This window comes from Ictalurus punctatus, chromosome 9 (genome assembly GCF_001660625.3).
Source record: "Ictalurus punctatus breed USDA103 chromosome 9, Coco_2.0, whole genome shotgun sequence".
NCBI classification, from domain to species: Eukaryota; Metazoa; Chordata; class Actinopteri; order Siluriformes; family Ictaluridae; genus Ictalurus; species Ictalurus punctatus.
The window spans coordinates 23,445,197-23,465,150 of record NC_030424.2 but is presented as its reverse complement, the minus strand read 5'-3'; the positions used below and the strand labels follow the sequence as shown (position 1 = coordinate 23,465,150).

The window sequence follows — 19,954 nt, the reverse complement described above, 5'->3', positions numbered from 1 at the left end:
GAAGGGTCCAGTTTCGGTTCAACTTTCAGACAGATGGCCTCACGTTATCTTCAAGCACTCTTTGATATGATGCAGAATTCATAGTTGAATCAATGAATGCAAGCTCTCCAGTCCCTGAGGCAACGAAGCAACACAGTTGGTATGAGGTGCTTCTCCTTTGTTCAGCGCCAAACATGTCTGCTCTTACTGTAGTCAAACATCTCTATCTTTGATTCTTCTGTCTGGAGCACATTATTCCAAAAGGCCTTGTCTTTGCCTATATGCTCATTGGCAAACTGTAGTCTTGCTTTATTGTTCTTTTTAGACAGCTTTTTCCTGGCACTCCTCCCATCACATTTGTGCAATCTCTTTCTGATTGTAGAAGCATGCACTTTGACACAAACAGTTGCAGGACTTACTAGCAGATCCTGTGGTGAAATTTTGGGATTCCTGGAGACTTGTTTTTGCATCAGACGGTCTGCTCTTGGGCTGAATTTGCTAGGACAGCCAGTCCTGGACAAATTGGCAGTCATTTGAAATCTGCGCCATTTGTAGATGATGATTTTCCTGACAGTGGAATTATGTATTTCAAATAATTTGGAAATCTTTTTAAATCTCTCGCCAGACTCCTAGATATCCACAACCATTTTTTCTGAAGGCCTAATAGAACTCTTCAGATCTTGGCATGATGACATGACATACCTTGATAACAAAGGGAACACCAGACACTAGTCATGAGAGGGGTATAAATAACACAGGTTCCACCTGCACTCCCTAAGCAGGTTCTGATCACTGGCACCCAATCTTGAACACCTGATTCTAATTTTATGGATTTGAAGTTGTAATAAAAGTAGGGGTGTACTTACTTTTTCCATGCGACTGATCTCTTTTATTTTTTGTTAATTTAAATTGTGAAAATTACTACAAAATGTCAATTTCATCTGTCATTTGATAGTGCATCAACTTTATTAATAGGCAGTGTTTCAAAGAGGATTGAATGTTTGCTTGTTCAAATATGTTTTAAAAAATCCCCAAAAAACCCAACAACAACAATTTCCATGGGGCGTACTTATTTTTTCACATGACTGTATACCTTACTGTATCTAGTAAAAGTTGTCAGTACATCTAAAAGTGAAATAACAGGTTGCTTGGCACCGAGTGGACATATAATATAGTGGTAATATATAAAAAGTAAATGTATAATAAAACTTATTAGACTTCTTTTCCTTGGACAAACCAATATGTTAATGCTACACTCTATACAAGTATACTTGCGATCTGTTGCACTTTTCTATTTACTGTATATGCCACACTAATACACTCTGATTACATTGCAGTATACTCAAATGAGCTTTTTTTAAGGGGTAAGCGTGTCCATGATTTATCTTAAATTTGCTCATATTTGCTTTGATCTGTGACTTTCTGTCCTCATATAGCCTTGATCCTTGAACCTAATACAAAATCCCTACAGCATAACTGAATTTCTGATGGCCATATCTACTGCACTTCACACGCAAAGATACTGTATATGTGTTTAGTTGTGTATGTGTACAGTTCACGTACTGTATATGTGTTTAGTTTCATGCTCTTCTTCTTCTCACCTTCACTGTCTGTGCGTTCTGCCTGCCATCTCTCAGACCCCAATGAATCAGGCCTCCACACGCTCTCACTGCATCTTCACCATTCACGTGTGCAGCCGTGAGCCAGGATCAGCCACGTTACGACGCTCCAAGCTGCACCTGGTGGACCTGGCCGGCTCCGAGAGGGTGGGAAAGACCGGTGTGGGAGGCCAGATTCTCACTGAGGCCAAGTACATCAACCTGTCTCTACACTACCTTGAGCAGGTCAGAGGGCATGCTAACGTGTTCCTAATGGTTTCTTTGATAATGTCAGTCAAATATTTTCAACCTGTAGAATATCTTATTGTGACCTCAAAGTACAAAACTCATTAACAAACTGAAAACACAACAGCAAATCAGAAAAGACAACAACAGAAGCAAAAACACAACAGCAAAACCAAACACATGACAACAAATACAGATTGGACATGGTGTATGACTATCACAAAGAAAAAGTATTGACCTTTTTCTGACTGTTATATGTTTAACTTAGAAAAAAACGACTTGCTGCCAATTTTATGTTATTATAGTGAGAAATAGTTCTTTTCTTTTGAAGAAAGCATTCTCATACTCATATTAATGCTGTCCAAAGTTGGCAGCATAACTAAAGTAACATCATATGAATGCCCTTGATGAAAAATAAGCATGAATAAAAGCATCAGTAGATTCATTTCTGCGCCTGCATCCTCCAGATCTCAGACTGACACACGCCGAGCAAGTGACACGAATAAGAATGTACCATTTCCGCTCCAAGTTAATTCTGTTGTGTTTCCAAATTTGTGTTTGTGTTTTTTGGGGGGTTTTTGCATTTTCTGATTTCCTGTTCCGCTTTTGATTTGGTTTGATTTGTGTTTTACTCTTATATCCCACCGTAGTGTCTTATGATTCATTACAATATTATCACTATTAGTGTTATACACCCTACAAAAGATACACATTTAAATAGGGAAAAATGTTGAAAAGGAAGTGATCCAACTAAGACCTAAATCTAGTAGTAACTGAACACGCTCAGAACCTTATGGGACTCAAATGTGTGTTGTTCTTGGAGAGTAAATCAGTTAAGATTACAAATTAAAGCCTTAAAAACAGTGTTGTTGTTATTATTATAGTATTAGTATGAGCGATTAAGATCTAGACCTTTTCTGTTTAAATTTTCATTGTTTCCAATACAGTCAAAAGGCATAGCTCAGTTCACTCACACCTATTCATCATCCCCCCCCCCCCCAATTATAGAGTATTTTAAGAAAGCCCATAACCTGAGGTTTAATCAAAAATTTTAGCTTAGGGTCTTCCTTTTTATTGGCAGTGTAGACTGTGAAGGAAATTTGCACAGTCCCTTTAATCCAAATAGAGAATGTTAATTCGAGATACAGGTGTGACACTGTGCTGAAAATAGACACTGCCTACAGTGATGTCCTTATTAATGGCTTTATTCCAGGTCATCACAGCTCTGTCAGAGAAGAATCGCTCACACATTCCTTACCGAAACTCCATGATGACCTCTGTGCTCAGAGACAGCTTGGGGGGCAACTGCATGACCACCATGATTGCCATGGTGTCAGTGGACAAGAGGAATGTTGATGTAATGCTTTATGACATTTAACGCCTACTTAACGCTTGCTTAGAGTCCATTAAAAATACAAATACTGCAAGGTCTCTACAATTTCTTGGTAGTCCTAATTTATAAGAGGAAATTGAATTGATAGAAGAAAAAAAAAGCATGTCTGTAAATGGTTTCAGCCATCCAGGTCATTCTGAATTTCTAGTAGTATGTGAGGATGACTGGACAGGTGATTCATCATTCCTCTTCTGAGTTCAAAGTTTATTAATGTACGCATACCTTGTATCTATACTCCTTGGTCATTTTGTCATCTATGATATAGGTGTGCTTTGTAGCTTTACAATTACTGACTGTCAGTATCACTACTGGGTTTTTGACAGTCCACCAACCAAAAATATCCCGTCAACATTGGTGCTGTGGTCAGAAACTGACACTCATAAAGGACTATAGAATGACTACCGTAAAGTATGCACCAGAAAATGAACTATAGTCTCTAACTGGCCAAGTATAATAGGCAGATACAGATCTCATAGCCTTCCATGATGAGGGACAACCAGGGAAGTTGCCCAGACCAGGTTGAGAGCCATAAGATTATTTGATCTAAACAGTGCTGTGAAAAAAGTATTTGCCATCCTGATTTCTTCTGTTTTTCTCGTAATAAATAGTTTTAAATCTACAAACGAAACACAAAGTAAAACAAAGGCAACTTGAGTAAACATACAATACAATTTTTATTTATTCATTTTATTAAGGTTGTGCCACCTTTTAGCAGCAATAACTGCAACCAAACGCTTCCAATAACTGGAGATCAGTTATTCACTTCTTCTAGGACTAGGATTTACTCCTATGCTTCACATTATTGTCTTGCTGCATAATCCAGTTGCTAGTTACTAGTTTTTCCAATCAGAGATAATGGCTCTCACTGTCTCGGAGCCTTGTAACCCTTCTCTGACTGATGTATTTCAGTCACCTCCCTCATCATTTCTGGAATTTCTTTCAATTTTGGCATAGTGTGTTACTGGGTAAGACCTTTTAATCAACTTCATGCTGTTGAAAAAGTTCTATTTAAGTGTTGATTTGATTGATGAGGGTTTGCAGTAATCAGGCCTGGTTGTGTCTAGTTCAGCTGAACCCCATTATGAATGCAGTTTCGTAGATTTGGGGAATTATTAACTATAGGGGCAAATACATTTTCACACAGGCCTAGTTGGTATTGGATAACTGTTTTGCTTCATTAAATAACATTATCATTGAAAAACTGTATTTTGTGTTTACTCACGTTGCCTTTGTTTTATGTTAGATTTTGTTTTCATTTCTGAAATAATTTAGTAGAAGATATACACAAAACCAGAAGAAATCAGGATATAAGGAAAAAATACTTTTTCAGAGTACTGTAAGACTGGGCAGGATCCGCTACTATGTTAGTGCTGAGAATAGTCCATCAAACAAATACTCAAAACTCAAAAGCTAAACCCCTTAAACCCAATATTCACAATCTAGTACAACTCAATACTCAAAGCAAAAGAATGCATCATTTCAAATCTCATGTATTAACCTCTGGCTCTATCACAGGAGTCAATCTCTACCTGCCGTTTTGCCCAGCGAGTGGCCATGATAAAAAACGAAGCTCTCCTCAACGAGGAGCTGGACCCATCGCTGGTGAGTATGAACGCCTGTCCTTTTCCCACTTTGTTAGTGAATTTTTCTCCACTGTTTTGCATCATTCCAGATCCTGTGTGCATCTTGCTATCATGTTTCCCTTATTACCTAACATTTGCCCAAAAATGAATCATAAATCTGGAACTGGAAACTGGCAAATAGATGGGGCTTGGCTGAGCGAGTGGAACTGGAACTGGAGTCCTCTTCTTCTCCTTCACACCTGTGCTTACATGGTCCTCATTTCACTATGTCATCACCAGGACTGGCTGCAAGTCTTTGCACATAGAGAAGATGTGGGAAAACATTTGAATGTTTTCGACAGCTTGCATCATGTTTTCATTCCATTTTGAAAGAACACAGAAATTTTGTTATGGCACACCACTCACTGGCATATATTGTGCCTCAGGCACACTTACTAAATAACACAAAACCACCATAAAGCAAAGACGGCTTGCTGTTGATGCTGGTTTAAATGGTAAACAGCTGCTTGTTAAGAGGATGTAGTACACTTTAGACAACCAGATATTTGCAAAACCAAGAGTGCAGCCATGGTGTAACTTCAAACCCACTTGGCTCGTGCGGTTCCCCGAATTAGCGTGAAGCTGGTCTCTAAACCCTGGCTGTGTTTAGAGATACAGTGGGCTTCCCCTGCTTTCCTGCATCTCATCCATCATCTTCTGAGTGTGACTGTTGACTCCATTGAGAGTGAAAGTAAACATTCGCAATGAGCGAACACTCCTGATTTGTTTTCACTGAAGGAAAACAATTGAATCTTCTCTTATGGAACATTTTGTGGGGAGGTTAAAGCAGGAAAATGTACAGTCCCAATCGTTTTTGTGTCAGAGCTGATTGTGCTGCTTATCCACCTCAGCACAGAGACCTTGTTTAAAGTTTCCATATGAAGGCATGTAGACAGCGTATACGTCTCTCACCTATAGCCCCATAATCACCTCTGCTATGAACTACCATCTTTCTCCTAGTCCTTTTCCATTGGTACATCTTTTAGAACTTTCGAAGCCCAGTTTCGAACCCTAGAGAGGTATTTTTAAGAGAGTCTGCGGTTGCCTGTTAATTGAACCGGTGTCTGCCTGGGAGAGATGGAGGCACGGCTCATATCCTGCAGCTACCGTTTGACTCAGTAGCTACTACCCAGTCACCCACTCATCATAAAACAACCATGTGGTTAAAAAGAAGGATGCTAAAGTAAATTCAGGAATAAATAGACTACATTTCACCAGTCCAGAACGTATTTAAAACATGTCTTATTACTGTTGGATCTACCTTCTCTCAGTTGATCTTTATCGCTTATAAGAACTTCATGTTTCACTATTATTTATACTAAAGTAAAGCACACATGAGCAGCTGCTCTTTTTCATGGTCTGCTGCCTTTCACTATTCTCAGCCATAAACCTACATCTCCTCAAGGAGTCAATACATGGATCAGTGCTCACTAAGCACTTACTGATCCTCCTTGATCATTTCCAGCAGAGGATCATGACTCTTCAAAGCCCTGAAGAACCAGAACAATTTGATTTGTGCAGACATTTTGACTTGACCAGACAGCCAAGGACTTGTTTCAGATTCCTTTATTTAGCTAAAGACTACAAGAAAGTGAACCCTAGATAATCCATTATTACTATTCAAAGGAGTGCTTACACATGCAGAAAACATGAATATCTGTTCTACCCTTAATCCTGTTGACCTAACGTCATTTATTTGCCATTTATTTACTTAGGCTCAGCTATCTTTAAATCTACACTAGAAAACTAAGCAATCCTATAAATCAAGTCAGCCTTGTCGGAATTTTGGGGCCATTTTGTTTCCGTAAATGAAGACCATGAAATCAGAATCTACCACAGTCCTTTTGGTACAGATATTGATGTCATTGGTCGTATGTCAGAGCCACACTCTGCGTGCGCCGCTAGTTTATTCTCAGACACTTGGAGCTGATGCTGCTCCTGTGGTTCCTGTGTGGTTTCACAGTCCAGAATAAAACTCTTGCTTGCTGGACCCGGAGCCTCATCTTGCATCAGCCTCAGGGCGTGATGCGCGCTGGTTGCCGAGATGTAATTTTTGATTTCGGGCAGAGCCAGACACCCAGAGACGTGACCATAAAAAGTCCTCAAAACCACTGCGCAGCACACACAGCTACATTAGTGGAATCTGGAAACCAATTCCTTTATGAAGAACTCAAAATGTACATTTAAATGACTCTGGCAAAGTGGATGGGCGTACTTGTATTCTGTATGCCTGTAGGTCTATCTAGTTTGACAGTGTGTGACCTTTAACCTTTATCACCCATGTGGCAAGAATTGTCTGGATGCTAGCATATAGTTGTTTCTCTCATGAATTTCTCCATAGACTTTCAAACACAGTTTCAGTCTGCGTCAGTGTCCATCTGCCTGACTGTGTGTTTATGCAGATACTTCAGATGTGGTAGCACAGAGAAGGGAAAGTGGAAATGTTTAAGGACACGGTGAAAAATATAAATACAAGAAAATATGTGAGCACCCCATCTGCTGACACCACTAATGCGCTCCACTATTCCATTTATAGTAATGACTCTCGGCTCCCCCATCAGCAGGGGCTTTTCCCTGTTTAGCCTCCAAAACACACACAAAGTATCAAGTTCATTCTGCAGGGCCCAGGAGACTTTCAATCTCTTCCATGACCATCCATGATCAAAGTAGAGTGGATGTCTGGACGGATGACTTGAGACCCTAGCTTGGGAACCCCATAGATTTAGCTTGATCCTACTGAGATGTTTACGATCAAAGCAAGCCATAAACTGTAGTGAGGTCATACCTAAGCTGACCTTTTGACCCTGTTTCAGAGAGGCTGTCTGGATATTGTGACCTGGTAGTTTGTCTATGAAGACTTTACTTTGCTTGTCCTTTCTTGTATGGCTTTGTGAGATGTCTGGAAATTGGGTGGCTATGTGAAGTCCCTCTGAGATTGGAATGAGAGTTTTAGGTTCTCACTTGGCTAAAGTTAATCTCCAAGTGAAAATGTTTGTTTCATGTTAATGTAGCACTGTGGGGTTGTTGTTTCATCTGCAGATCCATCCTTCACAACCAGCTTTGTGCCTTCTTATCTACAAGAAGCTGCGTGTTGGGCCTGAGGTCATGTGTTGTTTAGGGATGAATTGAAACGATGTCTACACGTTTTCACTGTAAATAATCTGTACAGTATGTGTTTATGTAGTTTTAGGTACTTTTAAAAATAAATAAATAAATGCATTTAGAAGTTAGTCTTAAAAATGCTCCCGATTCACTAAGATCCCAAATAGGGCTTTTTTATGTGTGCAATCTGATCATTTTGTGTATAATTAGAGTGAATTTTATACCTGCCCTTCAGTCATATTAATTTACAAAGTGAATTTTAGCTTGCACATTTAAAAAAAAATGTGGGGGTGTTTGCATGTGTTTTTAGACAAGCAAACATTTAGTAAATCAGGGCTTCAAGTGTATCCTTGAATAAAAGATAATGACCTAGCATGACCTGTTTTATTTTCAGAGACTAGACAAAGCCTACAATAATGGCACTACACTCCATCCCCTAGGTATTAGGTTTCTCTCGATTTCCTGATCCGTAAGTAATGAAATGTCTCTCTGCTGGGAAACTTCGGGCAAAGCAGCTTAAATGTTGGTCTAAGCTGGTTTATACTGGTTTGTCTTGGTCTGGTGCTGGTTTACCTGGTACAGCCTTCTTTCTGTCTAGCAAAGTGGGAGAAAAGCTGATCTTGGTGGTTGGTTGTCACCATGCATTATGCTGGTTATGTTGGGGACAATCCATCTTTTTTTTTTCTTTCTTTCTATAGTATATGGCCAAAAATCAGGACACCTGACCATCATACTGTACATGCTTGTTGAACGTTCCATTCTTTTAGGAAGAATTTCCATTGGATTTTGGAGTGTGGCTGGGAATTTCTGCCCATTCAGCCACAAGAGCCTTAGTGAGGTCAGGCACTGATGTAATGCGTGAAGGCCTGGTGCCTATCTGGCATTCCAAGCCATCCGAAAGGTGTTCAGTGGGGTTGAGGTCAGGGCTCTGTGCAGGCCACTCAAGTTTTTCAATACCAACCTTGGCAAACCATGTCTTCATGGATCTCACTTTAAGCACAGGGGACATTGTCGTGCTGGAACAGGTTTGGACCTCTTAGTTCCAGTTAAGATCTTAATTCTACAGCATACAATGACATTCTAGTGTGCTTTCAACCTTGAGGCAAATTTGAGGAAGGCCCACATATGGGTGTAATGGTCAAGTGTTCACATACTTTTTTGCCATATTGTGTAGATGGATTGATGGATGGATGGATGAATCCTACACGGGGACGTTTGGGACATAAATTATGCTCTCATATTGGTACTGGTCATTTCAAATGTGGGAAACAACTGGCTAACAAAGGAATGGGCTACAACAGAATTTGAGGGAAACTAGGTAACAAAATTGCCCTTTGCTATTTCATGACTAGCAGTGTAGCTGTAGTAGAGAACACATACACCTTGTTGGTTACTAATGCAGAAATGAATGACAGGGGCCCACATGATGAATCGTTGCTCTCTCTGTCTTTACAGATGATCATTCGTTTGAAGAAGGAAATCCAGTGCTTAAAAGAGGAGCTAGCTTTGGTGACTGGAGAGCAAAGAAGTGATCAGCTGACTCAAGAAGAGATCCAGAGGTACTCAAAGACTTAATTATATGCTTCACACAGTAAGGAAGTCTTCTGTCTAATGGCACTAATAAGTCCAAAATTTGATAGCTCAAAAGAAATATATTATTTAGGTCTTTTCTCTCTACATAAACAGGACTTGTTCTCCACAGTCAAACTGACTTTATGTTTTCCCAAGTGGAAAGGCTGCTGTACCGATATGCCATTATTTTTAATTCAGTTAACGCTTACTATCTTCCAGTAACCCATTTTGGCATGTGGGTTTAGATTAAAATTAGCAGCCGTGACATGCCGTAAGTCAGATTCAGCAGTTCAGCAGGTTCATGTGGCCAGCGGCCGCTGTGTGTGTATTCTGAGCCTGAGGAAATGTGTGTAATGGTCAGAGCAGCAGCGTGCTTGGATGCAGTCATCTCAGGTCAGCAGGGAACCTTGATGTGCTTAGAACTGTTTATCACTAAGAGCTAATAGAAGATGGAGATAAAACATCTCCAGGATATTCGATGTGTTTGTTTTTATTCCTGGCTAGTCAGCATTAAATCATGATAATGAGACTGTATCTATAGTGCATTTCTCCTCATTTTGTTGTTATAGTCTTACTGTTAAGTTCATTTTCTCATCCAATTTTCATCTATTTGCAAAAAAGACCCATCATTTTAAAATGCATAAAATGGCTTGCACAAATATTTGTAAATATATTCCAGATAAAACATTAAAATATCACTTTTACACAAGTATTCAGACCCTTTGTTATGATACTGCTATGAAAATAAGGTCAGGTGAGTGCCACATTCACACCTAGGCGCAATTAAGAGGTGCCAGTCCGCCTACTGGTGTGTTTGGTGGGAAGTGGGAGGAAACCCACACAGACATGGGGGTAACATGCAAAACTCCTGGCAATGCCAAAGTGACCAAAGTAACCAACGACAACAAGCACTAAAAGGTACAACAAATGTTCACTTTACTTTTTATTATGTTTATGCTGTTACTGGGATATGACCATAAAACCAAAAACCATAAAAACAAGACTATTAAGATGGTTCATTAAAAAATTCCTTCATCATAAAAATAACCAAAATGATGGACAAAAAATTCCAAAAAAAAGTTGGGACGCTGTGTAAAATGTAAATAAATACAGAATGCAATGATTTGCAAATCTCATAAACCCATATGTTATTCACAATAGAACATAGAAAACATATCAAATGTTTAAACTGAGGAAATGTACCATTATAAGAAGAAAAAAAAAAGGACATTTTTTAATTTGATGGCTGCAACACGTCTCAAAGTTGAGACGGGGGCAACAAAAAGCTGGAAAAGTAAGTGTTACGATAAAGAAACAGCTGGAGTAACATTTTACAGCTAATTTGGTTAATTGGCAACAGGTCAGTAACATGATTGGGTATAAAAAAGAGTGTCTTAGTGCGGCAGAATCTCTCAGAAGTAAAGATGAGATGGAATCTGGATGGAAACATATGTTGCTCTAAAACCTGTATATACCTTTCAACATTGATGGTACCCTTCCATAGGCACTAATGAGCCCTCAGGGTTCACAAACATTCAAACACTCCTGGATTATTGTAATTCTCTGTATGTAGGTGTGAGCCAATCATTGTTAAATCGTCTTTAATTGGTCCAAAATGCTGCTGCTAGACTTTTAACAGGTACTCGTTAGAAGCAACACGTAACACCTATTTTTAGCCTCACTTCACGGGTTGTCAATTCAATATAGGATTGATTTTAAATGACTGATTCTAGTATATAAAGCGTTACACAATTTGGCAACCTCCATATTTGAGCATCTTCATATACATACAGTATACCACCAAGGAATCTAAGGTCATCAAGTCAGATGATTTCAGACATTCCTAGGACTAGATTAATATTGAGTGTTGATCGGGCATTTGCAGGGGCAGCTCCTAGGCATTGGAATAACTTACCACTACATTTAAGATTAAGCATCTTCTCTAGGATCTTTTAAACGAAATCTGAAATTACACCTGCTCGCATCAGCGTTTGGTTCAACTGATTAACGTAGAATCTCTCGTTTATTTTTACGTGTTCCGTACATTTCCATTATAGTTTGTATGCATAATCATGCTATGATATTTGTACACATTTATGTCTTATTTTTATTATTCTATTAATTGCGTCAACGTTCTGTTTTTTAATCGTGCTTTATAAATAAAAAAAAAGAAAGGAAAGAAGAAAAAAAATGTCATAGCTTGTTTGTTGATCTGTGTAAGCATTTGAAGTCAGATTCGATTTCTATACATACTGTGTCTAGAGTTAACTGTGAAAAACAGTTGCATGCTTCGGTTGGCCAGGAACTGTCCTCAAACGTCTTGATTCCCCATTACATTCTTCCCACTCCTTGGACTGGTAGAAGTACTGGCATGAGTTAGGGAACATGTGGGCCTCAGAAATGCTTGCCTCACCTCTTTCTAGCATTCTGATGTCTTTACCTGAGGCTGTACCTCGATTTTAAGGTTTCCTCTCTCGTTGCTGATGATGTCTCCCATTTTCCCCATCACACCACACATTAACCTCCTAACCATGTCTGTTGTCCCACTGAGTGTGCCAGCAGCAGACAGATTTGATGATTGTCGTGATGGATATTTCCTTTATGAGGTGGCGCTGTCCGGTGGCCAAGCGTACATGATTGCTGAAGCAGAAAAACGGTGGTCTGGACACAACACGCTTATACCTGTCATAGTCGTATTGTACACCATCCGAATATTTCAAATACCTTGAAAAAACACAGCTATAGGCACAGGAGTCACTCCAACACCCCGCGTGAAGATGGATTGGATTCGGATTCCAGCTGAATGAACTTGATGACTTCCAGGAGTCTGAAATCCAAGCACGGGCTTTTGTTTAAAGTTTTCATTCGTGTAAACTTTGTTCCTATTGACACGAGACATGCTGGAGTGGAAATCTGGAGAGAGCTCGTTCGTGTCTGTGTTTGGAGCAGTCTGGCCTCTCAGCTATCTTTGATTACAGTGGCTCTGTCCAGGCCACAGAACGCTATTGTTTGGAGGGTCTTCATGCAGTAGTTTATCAACAGGTCATCTCTGTGGAAGCCGTGATCATGCTAAAGTAAATAGTTTTGCTTTTACACAACCAGAATCGAAACATTTTGTAGCATAGAGCTAAACATTCGTATTGCCTGATTAAACCTATGTGTTAAAGGGTAGGAAGAGGGAGCGTGCGGTCTTTCGTTTTGTGTATTTGTTTTAGAGCCCTTTTCGTGACAGGGGTTTAGGTTTTGAGCTGATACTCGATGGATGTAGTGATAAATCAATCACCAAAACCGCAAGTGTTTGTGTTTGTTGCATGGAGTAGAATTGCCTTTGTTTATCTTGCTAGTTTTTATATCTTGGTGTAGACCAAATGTCCCCACTAGGATAGGAATATCTGACAGTTTTAAGAAAAGATTTGAATAGTTTTGTGAATGGAAGGTGTGTGTGTGTGTGTGTGTGTGTAGGATTGAAGACCAGCTTAAGGTGTTTCTCGATGACCCTGACCCGGAAATGACTCTGGAACTAGGACCAGATACGAGAAAAATCCAGCACTGCTTTTGTTTCTTAAAGGTATGCCTTCTCCGTGTTTGTTCCAAGTGCTTTTCGTATCCTGCTGTTTTGTTATTGCTCTAGCTTTTAATTCCTTAAATGAATGTGAGTGACTTGTTTGAGTCTTATTTTACAAAACTATATTAAAAAAAAAAAAAAGGCATTCAGTTAATACAGGACTGCCTAATATTGGCAGCAGCTTTCCTCTGTCTCTGTAGAAAACAAAAACAAAATGAAGCATTTTCACTAGATTGCACTTCAGCTTTGCCAAAACCAGGTTATTGTTCCTTGATTGCTGTCTTTTGGAGCATTTGGGAAATAGTAAACATAAGCTAAATGCACTTATGAAGTGAATAACATTCATCCTCAATAACGTTCATCCACTGACCAGCGACTCGTCCTCTATGACGGATAAACCAGAATAAGTGCGTCTGGCTGACCTTACAGCTGCACTGGATTCCTGTCCTGCCATAAAAACCTCTGCACGTCCATGTTGAGAAAACCGGACTTCACATTCTAGCACTTGTGTATTGTTTACTTCATCAATTAGAAGGGAGGAGTTAAGTATTCGAAACACTTAAACTCAAAGCAGACGTCTGCTTAACCTAAAACTCAAGAATTGCGGTAATGGTCAGCAGATTATTCCCTCTGGTTTTACAACGGTGAAGAATTTGCATAACATGCTTGAGGTCTGGGCTTCAGATGCCTGTAGTTCGTTGACACTTCTCCACTCAGATCTGACTCAGAGTTTCTCTTCTATTGGTAGTCTTGTTTTTTTAATATCTCACATTCTGCGCTGTCTTCATGTTTCCACTCACCTCAAGGCTGCACCTTCCCAGCACCACATTTTGCTACCTGCTAGTTCTCCACTCATAGCCAAAACCAGGAACTTTTCTCTTGCGAAATCCCATACCCATAATGCACTCTCACAAAGGCTATTCAGTGTTCTTAATGTTAGACAAGAATACACAACACTGGCTGGCATGTTTGCACACACACACACTGAGACTCTAATTAACGCTCTGGTTGGCTCTAGTCTACATTTCCCTGACCATACCGTCCGTTACACAGTTTAAATTAGACATGTCTGCTTTCACTACGGACCAAGCGTGAGGCACTGGGCCAAGCTGTTTCCATTTTAAATGAACACTAAAAATGGTTCATCTAAATTGAGGTTATCTGTGTTTTTATATATATATATATATATATATATATATATATATATATATATATATATATATATATATATATATATATATATACATATATATATATATATATATATATATATATATATATATATATATATATATATATATATATACACAGATAACCTCAATTTAGATGAACCATTCACACACACACACACACACACACACACATATATATATATATATATATATATATGTATATGTATATATCTCCTGCAACAGCCAAGGCTAGTTGTATAGTTCTTGTTATTTCTATTCAAGGAAAGATTAGGCCTTGTTACAGTAGAACATGTATACAGACATGAGGGATTTGGCACATCCACTAGTCATGATTAGGGGTTCCCTCTGTGTATTCCATTGTTTATCCAGACTAGCAGGGTGTGCTTTAAGTTCTTTTGTAGTACTGTTTTATAGCACAAAAAATGATGAGTAATAAATGACTTGGTATTTAAAATAAACAGCCAGTTGTGTGAATTCAATTAATTGCTTTACTTAACAACAAATGAATAACATAAGTTTACCATTTCCTATTTTTAGGCTGATGGAACTAGGGAGCTAGTTGAATAAATGAGTGTTGGAATATGATTTAGCGAATAATTTTATACTGCTACAGATGGATTAGCAGTGGTGCTACGCTATGTGTTAGCATAAACTACAAAAGGTGAAAACTCACTTTCTGAAGCAAAGAATATTATGAGGAGGCAATATCATAATTTTTCAGAAATGTTACTATTTCATATGTTTATTTATTTATACATGGTAATATTTACCTGTGGGCCACTTACTGGTACTCTATCTATTAATTAACTACTTGTGCTCATGACTACTGTAATTCAGACAATACCACTGATGCATCTTACATATTATATCATATACATATCACTGTATATTTTGTCAAGGTAAAACAAATGTCAAACTATTTTTTTTTAACCTTTCTCTCATTGTTTGTGGGTTTATTAATGTTTATTTCTTTATAATAAAAAAAGTCCAAATGAAGTAACATGTCAGGCTAACCGGTGCTTTGTTGTTTGCAGGCGAGGATGCGGGAGAAACCGAATACTCCAAATGGAGCTGGTGATATTAGTTCTCTCACATCGTCAAGCATCACAGACAAGCCAGACAGCCCAGCCGATAGAGAGCTGCTCAAACTGAAGGACATGCTAACCCAGCGTGACAACGAGATCAGTATCCTTCATTCAAATTATACAGCACTGTTGAGTGTGGTTTGAGCACAGGACATCCTGTTATATGTGCTGGATACCTACGGGTGCAAATTAAGGGAACAAAACCTACATAAAATGTCCTGGGAAGGTGTCACCACGAGCCTCAAGAACAGCTTCAATACACATTGGCATAAATTCCACAAGTTTGAGGAACTGTAATTGAAAGACGAAGACCGTTCTTCCAGAAGATATTCCCTCATTCAGTGGAGAGTGCCGTCTAAGATGTTGCTTCAGGTGTTTTGTTAGGTTGAGATTTATTGAGTGTGAAGGCATCATAGCATATGTTTTACAACATTTTTATACACCTGAAACCATTCAGTGATCCCTCAGGCCCCGTGGATGGGAATAGACTGGAAGCGACTACTCCCATCAGGACAGAAATATTCATTATAAAGGTGATCAGTCAGAAGGCGTTTATGTAGATTTGCAGTGACCCTTCAGTCTAAAGGGACAAGTGAACCCAAACCATGCCAGAAAAATAAATGCACAGAATAACAGAGCCACCAATTTTCCTTTCGTTTGTCTCCCTCTGTGTAGTGTCTACCATTCATCATATAGTAATTACATCTAATTGTGTAAAAATGTAAAGTACACTCTTAGGAAAATGAGATCCTCAGGCTTATTTGGCTCATTCTAGCTACATAGAACGTTTAAGAGTTCTCCCAGAGGGACAAATTGAAGGCTTTAAGTTGCCAGATTCAGCCTTTGTTTCTAAGGGTGTATTGAATGGCAGATTAATGGTTCACTATGAGCATTATAAATGACTGGGGTTCTGACATGGTCTAGGTGACGATAGTAAATATTTTGAACAAGACCAACATAAAAATCCCCTCGAAATGACTTTCTTTTGCTGCTGTAAATTGGCCAAACCGTGCTCCTTCTGCAAGACCTCAAAATGCACCATGGGATGTCTGTATTTCATGAGAGAATAATGAATGGAATATAGGAAACAGTTTCATGAATTTAAACCATGAATTATAAAATATAACGTGGTGTGATTTATGTGTAAATAATCAGGGCTACATAAAATTCCAACATTACATCTCCTTCCTGTTGAAAGTTCTTATACCTAGTTAACCATAATTTTGCTTGTTTAAGGGTGAAATTTCACATATTTGGGGTTTGGGGGGAAATTAGCATGTCAACCGCATCGTCCTGTGTCGTTACGTCTGCCTCCGTACGGTGGAAAATTCAGACGGCGACTCGATCGTCTGTTGGTGCAAGTTTATCTCCAAAGTAAACAGCAGGTTATCGTGCTGACATTTCAGATTTGTGTGCTTTGGATGGAGTGAGGTAATCCGAAGTTCATCTTCTGCTGCTATAGTATGGCCTTGTCAAAACGACACGAAAACATCTGCATCGGTTTCAGCCGCATTGAGACGAATGATAAAACCATCAGTCTGCTTCTTTGTGATTTTATGATATTATCACGCATGCTTTCTGGAGCAACTTAAACAAGCTAAATGAAAGAAGAGACAAGACTAATTTAACCTCTTGTTTATGTTGTGAAGTTCTCCTAAGTAAGTCCTAATATGCCTTTAAATACCTTTTAGAGCTGTTTCCATTAGCTATTTGACAAGATTTTTAAGGACAGTGGCATCACTTTTTATGTTACTGGTGCAGTCATAGTAATTCGAACATGTTGGTGGGGCTCTGAGACTTGCTTGTCCCCTGATGCAGACCTTGCTAGGGGATATACCGTACTTGCAAAGATATTTGCCTGCGTACTCTATGGCTGTACATGTCAGGGGGGTCATTGTGCAGGTCGACTGGATCAACTGGATGTGGAGTACATCATCACTACCAGTAATTCCAGTGTTTCTGAAAGTTCTGATTTCATACAGGAAAATTATTCTGGTCCACAATGTAAAAAAATAAACAAATAAAAATGTACACTTTCATAGTTTTATACATGTATAAATTGCAATAAAAGTGTTGCAACATGTTTGACTTAATAGAGAAGCAGTCAGATGAGCTCACTGTCCCAGGATTTTGTTTCCACAGAAGACATATGAAAATGTTTCTGCCCTAAAAATACTGAGTCATTTATCTTAACGTTGAGAGGCAAGCTGTCTTACAGACATGGGGAATTATGAGTTTGTGTTTGCTGACCAGCTTCATTTTTAGGGAGCCTAAACTAGATGCTGTCGTGTCCCACATGATAAAATAAGAAAAGAATGTGGAAGCCATAAAACAAGTGGTTTCTATAAGAGTTATGATTAAATATCTCCTTCTATGGTATAAAACTGAAAAGGTTGCCCCTTTGGCTCATTTCACAGCGTTTTCTGCCATTTCTGAAGAGACTTTCATTGCTTAAAAGATTCCATGTAAGAGGCATCAGTGTTCAATCTTATCCGCAACAGGCCAGTTTGGCCACAGGTTTTCATTCCGGCTAAGCACCTGATACATCATAACGGTTGTTTAAAGATCAGGACATTGTAGATCCGCGAATATGACTGAAAACATCTGGTCTATGGCAGGACTGGTGTCCCATAGAGGGTGTATTCCCACCTTTGGGATTCATTCACTAAGGATTCACCAGGACTCTGAACAGGATAAAACAAGTACAATGACAAAATCTGTTACCTGTAAACATTCTCCCAGAGTATGATTCTTAACCTAAGCTTTTTAGGTATTCTAGTGAGCATGCTGAAGAAAGAGAAGCGGAAGGTTCAAGAATCCAACGCTCAATTAGCAAAATTCAGCACCTCCCAAAGCTCACTCCGATCATCATCCTCTAGCAGTCATGCTGAGAAAAGCTTAAAGCATGAAGCTTCAGAGGACTCCGTACATGCCGAACATGTCAAGTGCAAGCAAAAAGGTGAGCGATCAAATGCACTCCTACAAATTTTCTCTGCATTACATCACTACATTTATATCTAGTTAACCCAGAAGCCCAGTAAATGTCATTGTGTTTAATCTGAAGGCCCGATGACACATTTGGGGTGAATTATAAGAGAAAGGTTCAATGCTTGGCCTGACTGATCTTCTGTGTATTGTTTGGTAATTGTTCATGCTCGAACAGTCTATTCTCTCTGAGCCCCAGTCACGCTCTACATCTTCTTGCAATGATTCTGGCCACCCATTTGCACTCATAAACAAAAAAGTTCCATGATCATTATCACAATGAAAACTTAGTGGAATGTTCACAGCTTCATGGATTTCAGTTTAGAGCACAATAGATTAAAAGAAGGGAAGCAAATGATCCGAAAATATTTCAAAGGGAAGTCTCAGGATTGTGAATATCAGGGCTTTCTTCTGGTGTTCGTTTACATTTGCTTATTTTCAGTGAACACATGCAGGCTGTCTGTAAAAACAAAAAGCCTGAAATGTGTTGGGTTTTTTTTATTTTTTTTTATTTTTTTTGCATATGATGGAGAACACCACGGAGACGGCACACTAAACCTCTGCTTTTGCTGTCCATACCAAGGCCAGAAAACTCCTGATGCATGACAGTGCAAGGGCTCCTCTCATTGTGTTAACTGCTGTAAGAAGTAATAGTCTTGAGGAATTTACCTAGAAACCGGCAGGTTGCTTTCTAGAGTAATTTCCTCAAAGCTAAAGTCTGCCCAGCTAAAAATTTTAGGTTAGGAGAACATTTTCTGAATGTTAGGGTTTTAGAAACTTGTCAATTTTCCCGGGTATTCTGAGATGAAGTAAACATTACATTTTATATAATGTTTATTAACACTAACATTTCCGTTTTATATAATGTTTATTAACACGAATGTTTCCATTTTACAACCCCAATTCCGAAAATGTTGGGACAGTATGGAAAATGCTAATAAAAACAAAGAGGAGTGATTTGTAAATGAACTTTGACTTGTATTTAAACAACAACAACAAAAAAAACATGTAAAGACAAGTTTTTTTTCCATTTTTTCCCCCCATTTTTTCCATTGAAGATAAAGGTTTATTTTGAAATTGATGCATGCAACACATTCCAAAAAAGTTGGGATGGGGGCAATTTAGGATTTTTTTTAGTTTTAAATTTAGAAGTTGAAATAAAAAGGTGATGTGAAGCAGGTGAGGCAATCGTCTAATCATAGTATATAAGGAGCCTCCAAAAAAGGCCTAGTCCTTCAAGAGCAAGGATGGGTCGAGGCTCGCCAATCTGCCAAAAGAATAATCCAACGCTTTGAGACCAACATTCCCCAAAGACAAATTGGTAGGATTTTGGGCATTTCACCTTCTACAGAGCACAATATAATTAAAAGATTCGAGGAATCCGGTTAAATCTTGGTGCGTAAAGGGCAAGGCAGAAAACCACTTCTGAATGCGCGTGATCTCCGATCCCTCAGACGTCACTGTCTTAAAAACTGTCCTGAGTCTGTAATGGATATCCTGACATGGGCTCGGGAATACTTTGGTAAACATTTGTCAGGCAACACCATACGCCGCTGCATCCACAGATGCAAGTTAAGTCTTTACTATGAAAAGCAGAAGCCGTACATCCACACT

At 38.9% G+C, this 19,954-nt stretch overlaps 1 protein-coding gene across 2 annotated transcripts in view; it reads left to right on the top strand.

The window, feature by feature from the left end:
* The window catches only part of kif6 (kinesin family member 6), a 103,128-nt gene that overhangs the window by 25,573 nt on the left and 57,601 nt on the right, over positions 1-19,954 (top strand). For both annotated transcript variants that reach the window (XM_017476613.3, XM_017476612.3), the window contains exons 7-13: positions 1,617-1,823; positions 3,037-3,180; positions 4,732-4,818; positions 9,396-9,499; positions 12,975-13,080; positions 15,305-15,455; positions 18,126-18,314. In XM_017476613.3, coding sequence (XP_017332102.1) covers positions 1,617-1,823; positions 3,037-3,180; positions 4,732-4,818; positions 9,396-9,499; positions 12,975-13,080; positions 15,305-15,455; positions 18,126-18,314 — 988 coding nt within the window. The remainder of the gene's footprint in view (positions 1-1,616; positions 1,824-3,036; positions 3,181-4,731; positions 4,819-9,395; positions 9,500-12,974; positions 13,081-15,304; positions 15,456-18,125; positions 18,315-19,954) is intronic.